The following is an 18,573-nucleotide window of genomic DNA, read 5'->3' on the forward strand; positions in this document are numbered from 1 at the left end:
CCGTTTCCAGTGATGCATGCTGGTCGTTGTAGTTTTCCAGGAGGTCAGTGTTTGTTAATTCAGGGCGGACCCTCTGTTTTCTGCAGGGACCGAGGGTATTGTTGTAATAGTTTTCGCCCATCCTCATAATCAAAATGCAAACATGAAGATCTGAGGAGTGTAGTTGAGGTGCATCATTATTATTACCCTGCAGATCGGCTCCTTCTGGGCGAGGTAAGATGACGGATTGTTGATTTACGCTCGCAAGCTAGCTAAGTCAGTTAGCACTAACGTTATTTGTGTTAGCGATGGCTTCCGCTTTTTGGCATTTGTGGATTATGTTGTTTACTCTAACATAACCAAGCTTCAACTAATATCCTAAATATGCGTTAGCGTTAGAATTACACGTCCATGAATTGAATTTCCTCTGAAATGTGTAACTTAATAATGTGGCTGTTGTGATTGAGGCGGTGACCTAGTTTCTGCTCAGTAGAGCTACATTTAACCCAAACTCTGAAACTCTCAGTATTTTATAATCAGGTCAAAAAGTCGGACCTGGACACTTTAATAATATTAAATTGTGTCATGCACATTAAATTACATGACAGAAATAAGCTTATTCACAGTAGCTCCTTTAGCATTAATTACATTATATGTTACTAAAATCAAGCATTATGATGTGAAAAGCCATTTATCATTTAATCTCACAAGACCAGGTTTAAAGGCTTTTTAATGGTGAGCAGGTAGAAACAGAACTAGACTTAAACCACTGCACCAGGTTCATGGGTGATAAGGAAATTCAGATTCTCAGTATTATATTGCACATTTATCAGTCACCGTTGTTATTTAAATCATTCACTCCTGCAAATCGGCTGTTTCACAGTTTCTCAGCGGGTGGTCTTTATTTTAAGGTGGGCTGGAAATTTCCAATAAGAAGCTGGGAATAAGAATAAGATCCCCAGCGTCGTGGTGTACGTGCGCAGTCTGTGGGGTGGGGGCCTGCGGGTTGGTGTGTGTGTGTGTGTTCAGCGCTACGTGACGTCCAGTATTTGTTGTTTAGCTCTTCTCCTCATTGTGTAGCGCAGTGCAGAACCGCTGACATCTGTTGTCTTCCAGGATGAGGGATCTTCAATCAATTGACAGTTTGCTCCTGAAAGAGTTGAAGTCATGTTGTGCGAAAGAGTACAACTTTCTTCCCAGAGAGACTGGCCTGAAGCTGATGGAGTCTGCTTCCACAGAGGTAACCCACTGACCTCCTTTTATATTTTTGGCTGTCTGTGCAAGCGCAGTGTTATTTTAAGACTGTATGCTGTTTCCAGTGATCCAATGTACAATGGTCCATTTTCAGAATCACAGCGGAGTGTCTGCAAAAAGCCGAGACGCAAGAGTGGAAGAACTTTGGGGCCTGACCAGTTTCTTTGACTACAGCACACAGACTTTTGTTCAAGCTGTGAATTTGCTCGACAGATTTCTCACTATTATGAAGGTAAGAATTTAACAAAGTCACCTAAAGATCAGGAAAGGTCTTTATGGATGTAGTGTCTGTAATCCAGTCTACGTTGCCAAGTCATATACATATTGTCCATTGTGTTTACTGTTGCTTGGTGTTTTCTGTGTCTGTAGGCCCCTTTTCTTTTTGTTTCCTCTTCATATCTTCCCTTCTCCATTACCAAACAACTATAGCACAGCAGAGCACAAACCTTACAAGATAGCTCCCCCATCCCCCAACATGCAACACAGCGTATTCTGTATAACATTCACGAACGAGTTGTAGCACTGGGGGGATTTAGCACAAATTATGATGTTTGTTTTTAGATTTACTTTAACATTTCTACATGTATTTTACATTTATACAACAGTTTTTTACATATAATATCCACTCTATAATTAAGGCAGGACAGTGATGTCGTGCAGATTATCTTAGATAGCCCACTGATTGCTCTTAAGAATTCTTCTCTGTCTGTTGCTTCATTTGTGCTTTAAAACATTTAAGAAACTATGTTTAACTTGTTAAAAAAACAATAAGCCTTTTGATATAAAAAAAAAAAAAAAACACTTCCCCCCACATGTAAATATTGTGAATTTTCACAGTTTTATCGCTCAAATCAAGATTTCTTCTGCTTTATCGTAACCCCTGTTTTCAGTGTATGTGTGCTGGAAGTTATCACACTTCTTTAAGCTGCTTGTTGGCCTGACATTTGCTTCTAAAACATTCCAAATCATGCTTGCACATGCAAGTCTTAAGGGTTTAAGGGGCGTTTAGAGAAGCTAAAAACTCGGCACAAACTTCATTCTGACATGAAAATGGGAAGTAAAATATAAGCAATTTAATGGACTTAAATCGTCACTATGTTGAAACATTGTTTTGTTTATTGTTTTGTACATGAAAAACAAAACCACTACGGTCTTGTTTGACCTTGTTTGACTCCACTGTTACTGTTTTGTTACTCTGACAGGTGCAGCCCAAACATTTGCCCTGTATTGGAGTTGGCTGTCTTCACATTGCAGCTAAAATGGTCGAGGAAGAGAGCAACGTGTCGCCCACCCATGAACTGATCAGAATCAGCCAAAGCAGGTTCACTGTGTCTGACCTCTGTCGTATGGAGAAGATCATCTCAGAGAAGCTCAGCGTGGAGCCAGAAGCAGTGACAGCCTTAACCTTCCTACACCTCTACTACTCAGCTTTTACATCCTCGCCTGCTGGAAGGTAAACATTTCAGTTTCTTTGTCTTACTTTTTTTGTTGTTATTGCCCATGTGTTGCTGCAGCTCGCATGGAGTTGGTCATACAGATTCTGCTTTATGAGGCTTGTACTGGCAGATCACATTAGGATTCCCTCTATATTTAAAGGGAGGAGATCCCAAGCATTGGGAGACTGGAAGCCCAGCTAAAAGCCTGCTTATGTCGGCTTGTTTTCTCTAAAGCAAAAGTAAGAATTGTTCTCAGGTGACAATTTCTCAGCATAGTTGCTCTGACTTTGGGTCCCAGAACTCATCAGTCTCCTGTTTTCCTCCTTCACAGCCATCGGTACTGGCACTGTCCCTCATTGCTCAGGAGTTTGAAGCTCTCCAATCCGTCAGCTTGCTGAAACTTGTCCAGCAATTCCAAAGACATCTAAAGGTATGAATACAGTAAGCTGCTATGGCTTCCACAGCTAAATATCGCATGCACTTTAACAAGTTGTCTTAATGTAATGTCTTAAAATATTTGTTTCTGTCCAAGACTAAAAGATAAACAGTTTGTTGTCATAAAACAAGTTTGACAAGCTTGAAGCACTTAATTTTCCCAGTTTAAACTGGTTTAAACTGTACACTGTGGACAACACTCATACATAGTATGTGGAGATAAAAAACTTGACTTCTTGCTGATACTTTGAGACTGTTCCTGTCTGCAGCGCCTCAGGTGTTTCCTGTTTGTCGTCTTTACAGATCAGTGACAGCGAGCTGCTCCACTGGAAGGAACTTGTTGCCAAATGCATGACAGAGTACCACTCAAGTGAATGCAACAAACCAGACAACAAAAAGCTTGTCTGGATCGTGTCCAGGAGAACAGCACAGAATCTCCAGGCCAATCACTTTAGTGTTCCTGGTCTGCCGACGATTCCTGAGGGCAGCTGGGATGAGAGTGAGAGGTTAATATCCCAGTTTTTCAAATTTCTTTACAGTTTTTTTGTTTTTACAGTGAACAGATAGGGAAATTTTTCATTAAGACGACTTGCGATTTTGGCTTCCAGTGAGAAGACTTTACAGATTTGTAAAGTTCTGACCCTTTTATAAAGCCCTTTCTCCTTCTACATTGGTTTTCTTTATTAAAGAAGAACAGTAGGAAACTCACTTAACATGGGACTTTCCTGAACAATGTGACAACCCAGTAGGTTTGTCTTATGACTAATAGTTGAATTATTGCTTTGTTTATACGACGGTTTTGTCTGTAAAAGAGTGGGCTAAATACTACAATACCCCTGATGCCCGGCCATCTTTTGGTATGTAGTAGTAGGAAGTCAGAGAATTACTGATGTAGTGAAATGAATATGGTTCATTGACACAGTTGTTAACAGAACGACACACCATAGCCAAGAATGAAAGTGAACCCAATAAAGTGAACGCACATCAAACTTTAGCCATTAGCATCTGACATGACAGAAATTTGCATACATAAAATCTTCATTGAAGACGTACACACGTTTCTTTGATCACTGATCTGTGGAGAACTGGTTCACTTTTAAATTCTGGCTCAATTATGATGTTATGCTGTAAATTCAGCATCTCCCAATGGCGTCTTGGGAGTATTTAGGTGTGCCTACCAAAACGATGCTCAAAATATGATTTCAAACCTAGAGAGTTGTTAAATTATCCACGACAGTCTGTTTCTGCATTAAATAACATTAAGTATAAAGAAAAAAAAAATACTGAGGAAAACACTAGAACCAGGCTCACCTCACATTTCACAACACAATGGAACAATTGTTCATGATCATATGAGGATGAGGATAAAAGTGACGATAATGGTTATTCAACAAGTCCCTTACAGACATTACAACCAATAGTGACTATTTGTGTTACTCTGGGCTCTAGAGCTCCAAAAACTATTAAAAGTTAACATAACTTTTAACTTCTCTTGAAATGGTAGAAACAACTCCTGACCTCTGCTCTTTCCTCTTGTGTTGCAGTGAGGACTCATGTGAGGACATGAGCTGTGGCGAAGACAGTCCGTGCGGCTCTCCAGGCAGTGACGGCGAAGGAGCCTTTTTCCCCTCCACCTTTCTTCGCTGCAGAAAGTGACGAGTTCTCATTGTGCAGCAGCGATTGATGTGTATTTGTGTCCTGAAATGTAATTGCTCGTCACTTGTGTGTTGTTAGGTATACCAAGTGACAGATTTCCATCATTAAGTGCCTGTTTTCGTTTAGGTTAATGTCTGTTTCTTTAATGTTAAAAAAAAAAACATATCATAATAATGCAAAAATGGAAAATTGCAATATCGTGGCAGCTTCATGAGGTATGTCTTTTTTCCCAGATGTTCTCTCAGTGTTTTTGTGTCCAAGCTCGACACATTCCAGGAAAAATAGTGAAGCACAACGAAGAACTCAACGTGCACTCACTGTTGAATACCAGCTAACATACCAGCACATCCTCAATCTTTTTTTTTTTACAGTGTTTTTTATACTCATGTGTACAGTACATCTATACAGTATGTAGTATATGTACGTCTACACATTACTCTAATGTGACATATGTTAGTGTGTATGCATGTATATATGATTGTGAATGAATGTTCATATTTACCAGAATAAGCTTACTGTAAAAACTGTTTAAAAAAAAATGTACATAACATGTAAAAAAAGAAAAAATGTTTATCTTTTGTGAATGCAGCCAAATGTGAGTTTGATTCAATGTTGACTATGGGTTAGAAATAATCCATACAAATAAAAACGACTTTTTATGTACTGTACTTGTCTTTATGTTAATTTTACTAGATGATAACTGGGATATTGGCAGAAGAAGTACTCAGAAAAGTAATCGGAGTATATCAGGAATAAGAGAATTTTGTTTATTTTTATTATTATTGGATTATATTAGATTATAATTATCTTTTTGTACAGGTTCAAACACAGCAAGAAGCAGGAAAGAAATATTATTTAAACATAAGCTGCATGTATAAGTAGGTGGTACCATAAAGCTTTCAGTAATTGCAGTATTGCATTATTAATGCCACAGCGTATTAAGCTTCCTCCTGGTCATCAAAAAATCTTAACTCATAATTTTTTTGTAAGTGAGTAGTAACTACAGTTGTCCGATTAATAGAGTAAAAACAATAACAAAACATTTCCCTTTGAAATGTAGTGTTGTACAGACTGGTCAGAAGTACTAAGACTTTTACAGTATAAGCATCACAATATACTTCAAATGTCAGAAATACTATAAAAAAAACTACAGCTGCTGAGTTGAAATATAAAGTAGTAAAGATGTACTTCATTGAACGTACTTTGATGCTCAGATTAAAGATCAGAGGCCACAGGTGATGGGATTATTCCTCTTTTGCAGCCTCCATCCTCTCTCTCTTCTTTCTATTCAATTCAGTTTATTGCCGGACAAGCATTTTCCCATCACGCTGAGAGCTGCAGAGAAGCTGGGTCACCCACCGTTTGAGAGTGGGTGGAGGTGGTGCTGGTGGAGCCGTTGGACCGAGCTTGCCTTTTAACTGGCTGCATGTGTTCACACGCATATCTGCATCTTCTTGATTAAACCGGCAGCCTGGAGGGGAGCCGCAGCAGCAGCAGCAGCAGCAGCAGCAGTCAGGAGCTGGGCAGGCGGAGGAATGAGAGCGGACCGAGCTGCTGCATCTTCACCATGGAGCCCACCAACACCAGCCGTCCATTTTACACGATTGTATGAGCCGACGAGCGCTGGTTTGTCTGTATCGTGCATGCAGGCATCAGCAGCCCCAGCGATGACAACATAGACCAACGCCTCGCTGCAGCTTCATACTGGGTCTGGGAATGAAAACGCGCCCAAGATGGTCCGCATCGCCAAGGCTCTGGGTTTGGTTATTCTGTGCGTCGCTGTGCTCATACTGTCCCTCATCAGCTATGTCTCTCTGAGAAAAGACAGCCTCTTCACCTCCTCTAAATATTACATGGGAGGCCCGAGGATTATGTTTCATGCGGGATTTCGGTGAGTGATCTTTTTTTTCTGCAGACCGGGGCTGGTGTAAATATAAACACAGGAGACGGGCCTGGTGTGCACGATCCAACCTGGATGTGACACAAGCCGAGCATCGCTCCCTGTCAATCAAACGCTGAGCTGTCCCAGGTGCTGATGCTGAAGGCCTGGTGCTGCATATAAAAATATACTTAAATATTTTATGAACGTAACTTAAAGATATCACGTGATTAATCACCATCATACATGATACTGTTTCTAAAGCTATTATGTTGCACTGCAGATTTAGATTAACAATACAAATTATGTTGTATTATTATTTTATTATTGACAAAACTACCAAACAGTATATTAAATAGCTGAAATCATCCTCATCTTCACAGCTGCAACAGTAAAATGTACACAAAAATAAACTGTAAATATAATGCAGTAATATATTTTGATGCCAATAATTGTATTTTTACTCACATAAAAAGTTGAATTCATGATTTTTGCAGTACTCTGCAGTACTGTGTGTGTAAGTATTTTGATAATATCAGCACAAAACACATGTTTTACCTTATTTTCTAGTTCATTTTAAAGAGATGATTTTGTTTTTACCCTGTTGCATTTATCTGATAGTTCTTTACATTTAGTCATTGGGAAGTGCATTGATCTAAAACAACTTACTAAGTGAGGGACACACACATATAGAAGCAACTTCAGTGTCTTGCTGAAGGACACTGACGTGTGATCATGTGACCTTGCAGTTTTCAGGTGACTGCTCTTCTAACTCAAGAACAAGAAAAGCCCTCAGCATAATTATTGTTTTACTCTGCATGTCACTGTGTTCTCAGGTCTCAATTTGCCATGAATTTTCTGGACCCTTCCTTCATACCTTTAACCAATGCCCTAAACGAGGAACTGCAAGGAAAACCGTCCAAATGGAAGTTCAACAAGACTGCTTTTTATCAACAGAGGCAAGAGATTTTAAATATCAACTATTTAATAATAAATCATAGCTTCTTTAGTTCTGTTTAATCTCAACATATTTGTTTTAAAGTAGTAACTATTCATGTGTGTTGTTTGAATGTGTTTGCTTAATACGTCTGTTGGTAAAATATTACATTTATGTGCATTGACTAATCAAATAATCTAGAAATCATTTAAACTGTCAATTTGGTGGCATCATAAGATTTTTTACATTGGTGTGATAGTTGTGACAGTTACAAACATACTGTGATAATAAATAGTTTAGATGGTTAGTTGCTGAAATAAGGCTTGAAAATATCTGAGTGTTTTTCTTATTTTAGGAAAGATATCTTCAGCTATATCGACATTCCCAACAACTTCTCCCTCACAAAGAACAGTGTGCGTGTCGGCCAGCTGATGCACTTTGACTACTCCAGCCACAAATATGTTTTCTCCATCAGCAACAACTTCAAATCCCTGCTTCCAGACACTTCTCCGATCCACAACAAGCACTATAGTATGTGTGCCGTGGTGGGAAACAGCGGCATCCTCACCGGCAGCCACTGCGGCCCAGAAATCGACCAGGCCGACTTTGTCTTCCGTTGCAACTTTGCCCCGACAGATGTCTACTCCAAGGACGTGGGCAAGAAGACCAACCTGACTACCTTTAACCCCAGTATCCTGGAGAGGTACTACAATAACCTGCTGACCATTCAAGACAGGAATAATTTCTTCCTCAACCTGAAAAAGCTGGAGGGAGCCATCCTGTGGATCCCTGCCTTCTTCCTCCATACCTCAGCCACTGTAACCAGGACGCTGGTGGACTTCTTTGTGGAACACAAGGGTCAACTGAAGGTTGAACTGGCTTGGCCAGGAAACATCATGCATGATGTCAACAAGTAAGAACTCACTGAAAATGTGTGCACAACTGAACTGAAACAGTTGAGACAGTGTAATCATGGCTGTCGCTTCTATTGAGGAAACTAAGGTCATGATATTGGCATTTGATGAGGAATTTATTCTGATACAATGACTTTTATTGTATTATGTATCTCACAAGCGGTTACATTGGTGCTACATATGATGATGAGTTACAAAGAAAATTAAAAATAACTGCTACATTGAAATAGAAATAATAAAAATAATACTGAACTGCATGAAATGATATGTAGAGCAAGATATCAAATAGCATTCATCAATTAAGAAATGTTAACATTTATTGGCTGATTTTAGTATATTTAAACTCAAAAAATCTGAATTTAACTACTGTACAAAACTAGGACTAGGTGTCATGGATTTTTGGTAGCATGGATACAAATGTCAGTGTTTTTAACTTCTTGTTTTGAGGTTTCTATAATTAGGCAGTAATCTGTAGGATAGACTCATGACCTGAATATTTCTAAAAGCATCCTTACAGGCCTGAGGACAATAATAACAGTAAAACCTCCTACATTAAATCATAAGAAAAAAACAAAACAAAAACAAGCATGAGATCATACAATCAGAGGGGAAGTGGGATTATGGTGGGCTAGAGTTAAAAGCAGATGAGTAATAAATCATGGTATTCTGTACTGAGAAATAATGCGATTCTTGGACTGAATTCATGCTTCTAACCAACTAACTTGTAATTTTTTCACAGATACTGGAAGACTAAAAACCTCTCTCCCAAACGTCTCAGCACTGGAATTCTTATGTACACGCTGGCCTACGCCATGTGCGATGAGATCCATCTTTATGGCTTCTGGCCCTTTGGCTGGGACCCCAACACAGGCAAGGATCTGCCTTACCACTACTACGACAAGAAGGGGACCAAATTCACCACTAAGTGGCAGGAGACCCACCAGCTGCCCAGCGAGTTCAAGCTGCTCTACAAGCTGCACAGGGAAGGCGTGACCAAACTCAGCCTGACGCACTGCACCGCTTAGATTTACAATGAGTGCTGGATGGTTTAAGATGTGACTCCAGAGACTATGATGCAGATCCATCAGCTCAATTCAAACTTATGTTGTGACGCACAATGCATGACAAGTGTTTTAGCAAGTTATGACACCTTCATTCTACAAACACACACACTTACATCTCGTTGTAATCGCGCATAAAGATGTCAGGCTCTCTTGGGATGTAAATCACAGAGCCACTGAGTATGCTGTTGTGTTCAGTACTACATTTAGAACTTTTATGCTGCTCAGTCACTTCCATTACTCCCTATTGCATGACTGCTGACCGTGGTGTAACAGCTCAAATGAAACAAACGTCTGTTTTTACCTGGAGTCCACAGAGAATTCAGCTGTGGAAACACAAATTGTCAAATAGTCCAGCTCTGTTTAATACAGTATTGATTGATTAATCGCCTTTTAAAGCAGTATACTGATTCTGTACACTGAAATCACTGCCTAATCTCAGGGAAGGAGTTAGATCAGTGTTTTTTGCAATCAGATTCAACGTCTCAAGAGAGGTGTAGTTCCTGTTTTCAGGCCTTCCCCCCCACGAGGTGTCAGACAATCTGCACTGCTACTGAAGATGGTATTTGTTTACAAAACTGTATTCTATGTGTATATAATATACTTGTGTGTCTTTTATTCTCTGTGACAGACAGTGTGACTGTCCTCTTCAAATTTTGCTGAGATTCTTCAAATTTTTGGAATAATAATCAACATTCCAACAGTAAGCCATAAATTCATGGACAGAAAACATATGTTTTCATTACAATACAGAATTTTGGATAGTGGTATCAGCCTACATTAGGTTCTGAGTCTATAAAATGTTTGACATATCTTCCAACAAGACTACACTTCTATAGCCACACTAGAAGCTATGTTAGAATCATAGAGCTTTTTTTTTTTTTTTGCAGAAAAATACACAATAATATTTCAAAAGCCCAAAATATTGTTTTACACTTTTAACCACTTATCTGGAGTTAAAGTATAAAGCTGGTGATTTTCTATATGAAGCCAACAGATAAGTAGATAAGCATTTACTTATCTATGGAAAATCAATGAAATTATTATTATGTATATAGTTTTAGGACAAATTGACCATGGGTGTTTTTAGGTTTAAGGATTGACTTTCTGGTTTTGTCTAAGTTTTTTTTTATTCAGAAAATCAGATTTTGCAATTCAAATGTAAAAGCGGTAAATAAGATTTATAAACTGGAAAGTTGCAGCAGATAGTCGTAAATCCATTGCTAGTTTAGTAGTTAGTAGTCTAGTTCTAACGAACTACTACAGCAGCAAGTTTCAAGTTAGTGGACCTAGCCAAACAAACAGACAAAAAAAAGTAAGAAAGAAATTGTGAGTTTCGGTAATGTCTTTTGTTTAGATCACACAGATGAGATGTTCACTTGTGACTTTAGAGATTGTGGTTGGTGGATTTTGTTTAACTGTTTTCCTGTTTACAATTTTGATGCTAAGCTAACTGTCTGCTAAACGTAAAGACAACAATCTAATTCTTGCAGGAAAAAGAAGAAAGCTAGTTAGCTTAGAGATTTTATTAAGTTGTTTCATACCTTGCAAATAAGGTAAACATTTTACTTTTAGACACACAAAGAAATAGGCTACTTTTCATTAATAGTATTTATGTAGTTTATCATGAGTGGCAAATCTAATCTAATTAAGCTAGCAGAGTTAACTGTAAGACTTTAAATTTACTGACATCGCATAATTTCACTTATACTATGTTATTTTTAGAAAAGTTTTAATTATTACAGTTTGAAGATACAAGTGTCAACTGAATTCACAGTGTTCTCCTCCACATCACACAGTATATTAGAAAGCTAATGTTAACTAAGCAGTTCCTTCTGGCATTTTGGTGCATTTAACTATAATATTTGCATAAGAACTAGTTTTGTGGTAAAACCTGTTTTAATTTAGTGATGGTTACATTTCCACTGAGTTAACACAAACTGTAGCTGGAACATCTGCTGGAACATCTGCAAATTGGATCAATGAAAATCTTGTGGCCTAAATCACTGTGCTAGCATGGCTAAGAACATTTTGGACACACTTGATCACTTTTTTCAATTATTTAATATCCACCAACAATTGATCATGAAGTTTACAACTATTTAAATTGCAGAAATACTCAGAATAAGAATATTTGTTATTATGGAGCTTTTGTTCAGTGGCAGAAAGTTACTTATTCGCGTTACCTATCCTTCCATCAGTTCCGGTATTTGTTACATAAAAATAAATGAATGTTATATTACTGCATCTTATATAAAGAGCATGATCCAAGTGACATTGCATGTGAGGCACTAACAACTCTTTTAGGCTAGTTTTATACAACCTTTTTGAATATTATTTTGAGGGTAAGATTTAGTTCTTTGCTATTGTTTGTACTCCTGAAGGTGTATTCCTTAAGAATAAAACCAGTGTATTTGTATGAGGGAAGGCTAAAAACAAACCTTACTCCTATATTCCACATGGGACCAAATCTCTACAGATAAACTTAAAAATGAACAAGCTTTATTTTTTATAACTGTAGCTAAACTTGGCTTCTCAGAAACAGTCCACTCTATCGTGCCAGACTTTGTCGGTATGAGGGTTGGGGACTGCTTTGTCCAAACAGCGAAGGCTTACCACATGACCATCTCATGACTCTGCGACATGCGCTCCTTGTTACAAATTCTGGCCTAAGCTGAGGTTTAATACACAGAGTAAAGCAGTCATTCACTCTTACTAGATGTAATGTGTGATTTTGTGGTCATTCAGATCATCATGGCAGGAATTTGCTTGCCATCCTCTCCCACAAAAAGTACTTTATTGTTTGTTTCCTTAGGCAAAGATGAACAATGCTGATTTTTGTGTCTTGTCTCCAGTGTCCACAGTGCATTCACCACAACAACCATAGAAACACATATCTGACAGAAAAAAAAAGTTTGAATAGTTGGATTGTTAGGCCATTGATGTCATAGATGTGTATATTGCAGAGTAATTTCTGTAGTCCCTTCATTAGGAATGTTTTGTAGGTGCACCAAAGACCACGTGTTGAAAGGAGATTAGCAGATTGATTTGGGGTTCTGGAATATGTATAACAGCTAATAACAAGACAAGCTGCTGTACATATATTGTTGTACATGTATTGTACATACATTGGGTTTTTTGGAATATGTACAACAGCTAGTTGTAGAATATTATTGTAGATTAAATATGCTTTTTTTTATTGTGAAATTTAATGTTAAATATCATTTTCTGTGGCAGAAAATGATTAGTGACTCCATGAATGTCCTCCTGTGTGTTGATTGAGAAATGCACTGACATGAATGCTGAACATTTATCTTCTCCAAAAAAAGTTTCTTTTAATTTTCAAAATCAGTGTGTAGAATGTGTGTAAATGGTAATGACACAAACAGCCGTTGAGGATTGTAATTACAGTCACAGTGATAGCATAGCTTTTTGTGCATTACATTTAAATGACCTGACATACATAACCTCAACATAAAATGTCTTTATTCCAAATGCAACACTATACAGGATGCATTCCAACAACCTTTTAACATAATTGTACTTGTGTTCGATCTGCATGGCAACTTTGTTCCATAATGCGTAAAAAAGCTTGGCTGCTTATGTATATGTGTCGTATAAAAGTCATAAACCATTTGAGGGACTGTAGTACCTTGGTTGTTCTAACAAAAACAGTCGTTCATATAAGAAATGTAACCACGTCTTAAATGTTTTTTGATTATACTCCATGATAAATATACGTTACGTGCCTGCATATTTCTTCATCAATGCCTCAGTGTGTTAAATAAAAACTGTATTTTTCTCTGATATGACCCATTGAAGATGATGATTTACTTTTTTTGCAGGATCACAACCGGTGTAAGATTTGGCAAATTAAACATAAGACTTTTTATTTACAGCATAGAGTGCAATTGAATAACGTTTCCATGATAAAACCAGACAAATAATGAAATTATAATGGAAAACCAGTCGTGGACAATACACTACAATTTTTATTACTTAGGTTCATCACTGTCATCACTTTACAGTATATTACAATAATTGCAATTATATAATAAAATAATTAAAGTAGAAGAAAGAAGTACTGATGTTTTGCTTATGTAAAAGTAGAAATACCACAGTGTAAAAGTACTCTACAGGTAAAAGTCCTAAATTCACCATGTGAAAATATTCTCGGCAAAATATGCTATACTTAAAATAACTAAAAGTAAACACACTTGTTATGCAGAATGAATATGTTTTAGAATAATAAGTTTTATTGAGTAATCTAATAAATATTGATATTTGTATAAATGTATATACTTTTTGTCTGAGGTTTAAGGTGCAGTGTGTACGATTTAGAGGGATTGGTGGGTAGAAATGGGATGTAGTTTTTATATTTAGAGTTTTATTAGCATGTAATTAAATAAAAATAAGGATTCCCATGTTGCGCTGCCATGTTTCTCAAGTAGTCCAGAATGGACAAACCAAACACAGGTAGTGAGGGAATTTCATGTTTTCAGTTACCATACATCACCATAGTATGTTAAGCTATGGGGACCTATGGTTTTACATACCAAATAAATTAGGTTAATTAAATAAAACTATGTAAAGTAACCTTATGACTTGACATATTGCTTTTTGATGCAGCTGTACACTACAACATGGCACATGCTTGACTCTGTAGATTCTTTCACTGTAGGGAGGGGTGGGGGATATTGAGATGGTTGTAATATGTAACTTCACCACTAGATGCCATTAAATCCTAAACACTTCACCTATAAACTTCAATTGTATATCATACTTTATTAGTTGATTATATTTTGTAGTAAACTGTATCTGAGACGTAACTACCACTGTCATATAACCACAGTAATATAAAAAGCCCAGTGTTTTCCTCTGTAGTCTATGAAGTGGAGTAAAATATCATTACAGGGAAATCTGCAAAGTTGTGCTTAATCACAGCACTTGTGTAAATGTACTCTTTTCAGTTTATGAATAAATAACAACAACAATACTGCAATAACAATGTTGCTTTAACTGAAATGGGAAAGATTGCTACTGGCCCATTTCTCCTCGTGTCAAGTGTGGATCATATTATAGCTGATTTTAGAATCTTAAATGATCTCCTGCCTCACCTTACAGGTACAGCGGTGTTACTGATCAGGTAATGTCATAAGCGTGACGGCTGCTGGTGGTAACTTCAGCAGGCACACCTCCTCCTGACAGGGGCCTCCTCCACCTCATGGCTGGCGATGGGGCTGCCGTTGGATTCCGAACCTTGGCCTCCGTACGTGCTCTGCTCCATCCTCTTCATCACCAGATCCAACAAGGTGGTCACCGCCCGGTCCACGTCCACACCAGTCAATGCACTCGTCTCAAAGTAGGGGATACTGAGTGAGGAGAGGAGGGGAGTGTTTTAGGCAGTGGAAGAAATGGCCACGTGTTTTAATTAGGTAAAAGTACATACATTCAAAATGTTAATAAAATAAAATAAATAAATTAATTAAGTATAATGTAAAAAAATGTCATTGTATTTAAAGTATACCCACAATGAAAAAAAAAAAAACTTTCTGAAAAATTCTGAATGTAGCAAGAAATGATAACACAATCAAAGTAATTCATCTTCACAATACTTTGTTTTATTCAAAGATATCACATTTTAAAACATCTTCATATATTTTGTATGCACAAATGTTACATTGTCAAGTAATTTAATGTGCCAGATAAATGTATCCTCTGGATTATTGCAGGGTGAGTAAGTATAAAATAAAAGGAAAGATCAAAATGAATGTCATCTACCTAAACATCCCTTGACAAAGATTCTTTATGTCTAAAAGTAGCTAGAAACATCTTATATTTTTTTATTTAAATACATTTTTAGAGACATGTCAATGCATAAAACCAAAAACTAAAATAAGCATACATCTAAAAAGGATAAAGGTTTGTGTAAACGTAATTCAATCTCATGACCTTTCTGATTTTTCTTTGACCTCTTTGAGGGCCATCCTGTGGTGATAGAAATAAAATAGGAGGGTTTCTGCAGAGTTAATCACATTTTTCATTTCATTTTAATATCTTAACACCAAATGTAATTAATTTATAATAAAATATTTGTAAATATATTTTACTATCTTTTATCTTTTTGTATCCTCCTTTATAATGAACACAGACGAATTTACAAGCTTTAAAAACAGTCGATGTTTTTTTTACACTGTAGTTAGTGAGAAAAGGCAGATAGATAGTGGAAACTGCCAAGACAATTAGACTGATATTCATCTCTACCACTTTTCACACAGTCTCACATGTTGCCCTTAACATATGCTAAAACTAACAACATACAGCATGTATGCACTGGCCTCACCCATATCTGTCTGCCAGATCTCTGGCTTGTCGGGTCTGAACATCCCTCATGTCTCGGAGGTCCGCCTTGGTACCCACCAGTACTATATCTGGGCTATCACAGTAAGCGTTGGCCTGTAGCTGACCTAAACCAACAAAGAGGAACTAATTTAAATCCATGTGAGGCAATTAGACATTCTGAAAAGCCTAAAACCTCCCTTTGTCAAGCTTATTGTTGATGCTGACTGACAAAAAGCAGCTTGGCACCTCACTCTTAGTGAGGGAGAAGACATTGATCTGCAAAGAGTTTGGATCTGAAGCAGCGCACTGTGCGCAGGTGACACATACTCATCCAGTTCCTGATGTTAAGGAAACTTTGCTGACTGGTCAAGTCGAACATCAGCAGGAATCCCATGGCGTCTCTGAAGAAAGCTGTAGTGAGGCTGCGAAACCTAAAATCATATGGCAAACTTAAGCTGTTTAGTCAGAATAACTAGCCCAGCAGAGGTCGGTCAGCTGTTTGTGCCACAATTTAGTGTTGACTGAAGTATGGGATTGTTAACCCAGACATGAACTCCTACACAAAGGGTCTCTACATAAACATGTCTAACATGTCAAAGATAGCTGGAACATAAGGTTAGATTCACCTCTCTTGTCCTGCTGTGTCCCAGAGCTGAAGGTGGACTCTGAAGTTCCTCTCAGTTGTTCCATCGGCACCAGTCCCTGTGTACATCTGGACCAGACCACAAACCATAAAATTTAAGAAAAACACCACACAACCTAAAACACAAAGAAGGCCTTGACAAGTATCACTCACCACTCTCTTCTCCCTGAAGTCAATGCCCACTGTAGTTGTGAACTTGCGGTGGAACTTGTTGTCCGTGTACCTGTGGAGAAAGGTGGTCTTTCCAACCCCTGAGTCCCCCAGGGCCAGCAGCTTGATCAGATAGTCATAGTCCCAATCAGCCATTGTGAAGCTGAGTTCCCAACCTGCCACAGAGGTAAACTCACAATACAATGCCATGCTGGTTTGAAGTAATATGTACCATGAGAAAGCCTGCAAGAGGGCTGGGCCAAACACTGTACACCAGAGCTGGAATGATCAGTTATCTAATTGATTAGTTAACACGAAAAAGGTTTGATAATTTATTAACCCTTAAAGTTAATGTTTAGGAAACAATGACAAATATAAAATACTAATCCTTTGGTTTTTGAATGCTGGTCAAACAGATTTATTTTTTACATTTTATAGAATAAACCATTACTTTTTAAAGGAATGTTTTGATAATTAACACATTTTCTTTTACTTGAAACAGAAAGAAAAGATCTAAACTAAAACAATTTAATTACATTTTGTATAGTATGTTGTGAAAATGAAGCTTTTCGGGTCCCTGGGTAGTTACCAGCTTTGTCTGGCTGGTAATCCAGAGTGAACTAGAAACAAAAGGTGAAATTCTTCTGCTTAAGCTGCAGTTTTCAGTCTGGGGGTGTGGGAGCATCACACAAGCTTAGCAGGACATCATAACTCTCCACTCAGTAGGCACTGATCAAAAAAGGGACGAGCACATGACTGGAGCTGGATTCCACATGAGTGGTCAAATGCCTCTCCAGAGTTTTCTATGGCTTTGCTAAACGAGGAAACACAGCCTGTTTGGAGGACAGAACCTTTTTCATTGACTTAAAGGAGTACGGGCAGGCAGCTCAACGTTGACGCCACTTAGGGCACTGCAATATTTCGTTACACTTGGCAGCATGGTAAATCAGATTTGGTTATGTAAGAGATGCTTGAAAGCCATGTTCGGGCACAAACAATCCTGACGAACAACAATTATTTGGTTCTTTGGTATTGTCAAATGATCTATTTGTTAAAAAATATCAGAGTTTGTGATGCCAGTGTCCATGTGCTTGATTCATGGTATTGGATTCTTTGCTACAGCAGCAACTCTAGTATCGAGTAATCTGTGTTCATCTGGAAAAACACTGAGTGCAAATCTTAAAACTTACTTAAGACAGTATTTTAGTAATTTCCTACAGGAATAAACCCACAAACTCAAAGCAGCACAGCTAAACGTTCCGCAGAAACATAAACAAAAACAATAAAAATAGTAAAAATAATTGAATTTCTTACCAGTCTAATGTATCTGTAACAAGTGCCAACGTCCATTCAGAGGTCACCCGACTCGTTTTAATTTAATAAAATACTCAGTATCGTGATGTAATGGCATGTAGTATGTCCTGAACCTTTCCCCCTTCTCACATGTGATTCAGGGAGGAGTTTCAACCAGAAAGAACCAAGTGAGGCAGTGCTTCCAGACCTTGTGTTTTCTGGTATTTCTCATGAGAAAAAAAGGGCTGGATTGTGTCTGCCACCGTCGAAAAATTACATGTGCGTCTGTGGATTATAGTGGAAATCGACCAAACAACCTCTAATGGCTCAGCAAAGTAATCCTATTTCTCCAAATAATCTAAATAAAAAACCGACAACAAAACAACAACAAGTCAGTCTTAAAGATGAAAAATAATTTTAACTGGCACTCAACTTAATAATATTTATTAGCATCATGAAAATGGTATGGCATGGAAAAGTATAATATTAAGTGTAATATTAAGTCATATGTTAAAGATAAAATATTCACACAATTAATCTCTAAATTAATTAAATGATTTGATCAGAAATTTAAAATGGTAGTAAAATAATAAA

At 37.6% G+C, this 18,573-nt stretch overlaps 3 protein-coding genes across 3 annotated transcripts; 2 read left to right on the forward strand and 1 right to left on the reverse strand.

Annotated features, from left to right (window-relative positions):
* The first annotated feature begins 28 nt into the window (after positions 1-28).
* Positions 29-5,424, forward strand: LOC113150657 (cyclin-G2-like). The gene is made up of 8 exons (XM_026343270.2): positions 29-213; positions 1,096-1,219; positions 1,328-1,465; positions 2,436-2,686; positions 2,830-2,908; positions 3,001-3,099; positions 3,408-3,610; positions 4,649-5,424. The coding sequence occupies exons 2-8, from the start codon at positions 1,097-1,099 to the stop codon at positions 4,758-4,760; spliced, it is 1,005 nt and encodes a 334-aa protein (XP_026199055.1). The 5' UTR covers positions 29-213; position 1,096; the 3' UTR covers positions 4,761-5,424.
* A 214-nt stretch (positions 5,425-5,638) lies between these two features.
* LOC113150183 (sia-alpha-2,3-Gal-beta-1,4-GlcNAc-R:alpha 2,8-sialyltransferase) lies at positions 5,639-13,314 on the forward strand. Its single transcript, XM_026342581.1, has 4 exons — positions 5,639-6,651; positions 7,476-7,598; positions 7,932-8,489; positions 9,230-13,314. The coding sequence occupies exons 1-4, from the start codon at positions 6,494-6,496 to the stop codon at positions 9,513-9,515; spliced, it is 1,125 nt and encodes a 374-aa protein (XP_026198366.1). The 5' UTR covers positions 5,639-6,493; the 3' UTR covers positions 9,516-13,314.
* A 1,419-nt stretch (positions 13,315-14,733) lies between these two features.
* On the reverse strand, positions 14,734-18,101 carry LOC113151034 (ras-related protein Rab-27B-like). The gene is made up of 6 exons (XM_026343838.1): positions 18,001-18,101; positions 16,690-16,862; positions 16,520-16,605; positions 16,221-16,324; positions 15,895-16,018; positions 14,734-14,923 (listed from the first exon to the last, which is right to left on the reverse strand). Exons 2-6 carry the CDS (start codon positions 16,840-16,842, stop codon positions 14,734-14,736), a joined length of 657 nt encoding a protein of 218 aa, XP_026199623.1. The 5' UTR covers positions 16,843-16,862; positions 18,001-18,101.
* Positions 18,102-18,573: the final 472 nt, after the last annotated feature.

This window comes from Anabas testudineus, chromosome 9 (genome assembly GCF_900324465.2).
Source record: "Anabas testudineus chromosome 9, fAnaTes1.2, whole genome shotgun sequence".
Taxonomy (NCBI): Eukaryota; Metazoa; Chordata; class Actinopteri; order Anabantiformes; family Anabantidae; genus Anabas; species Anabas testudineus.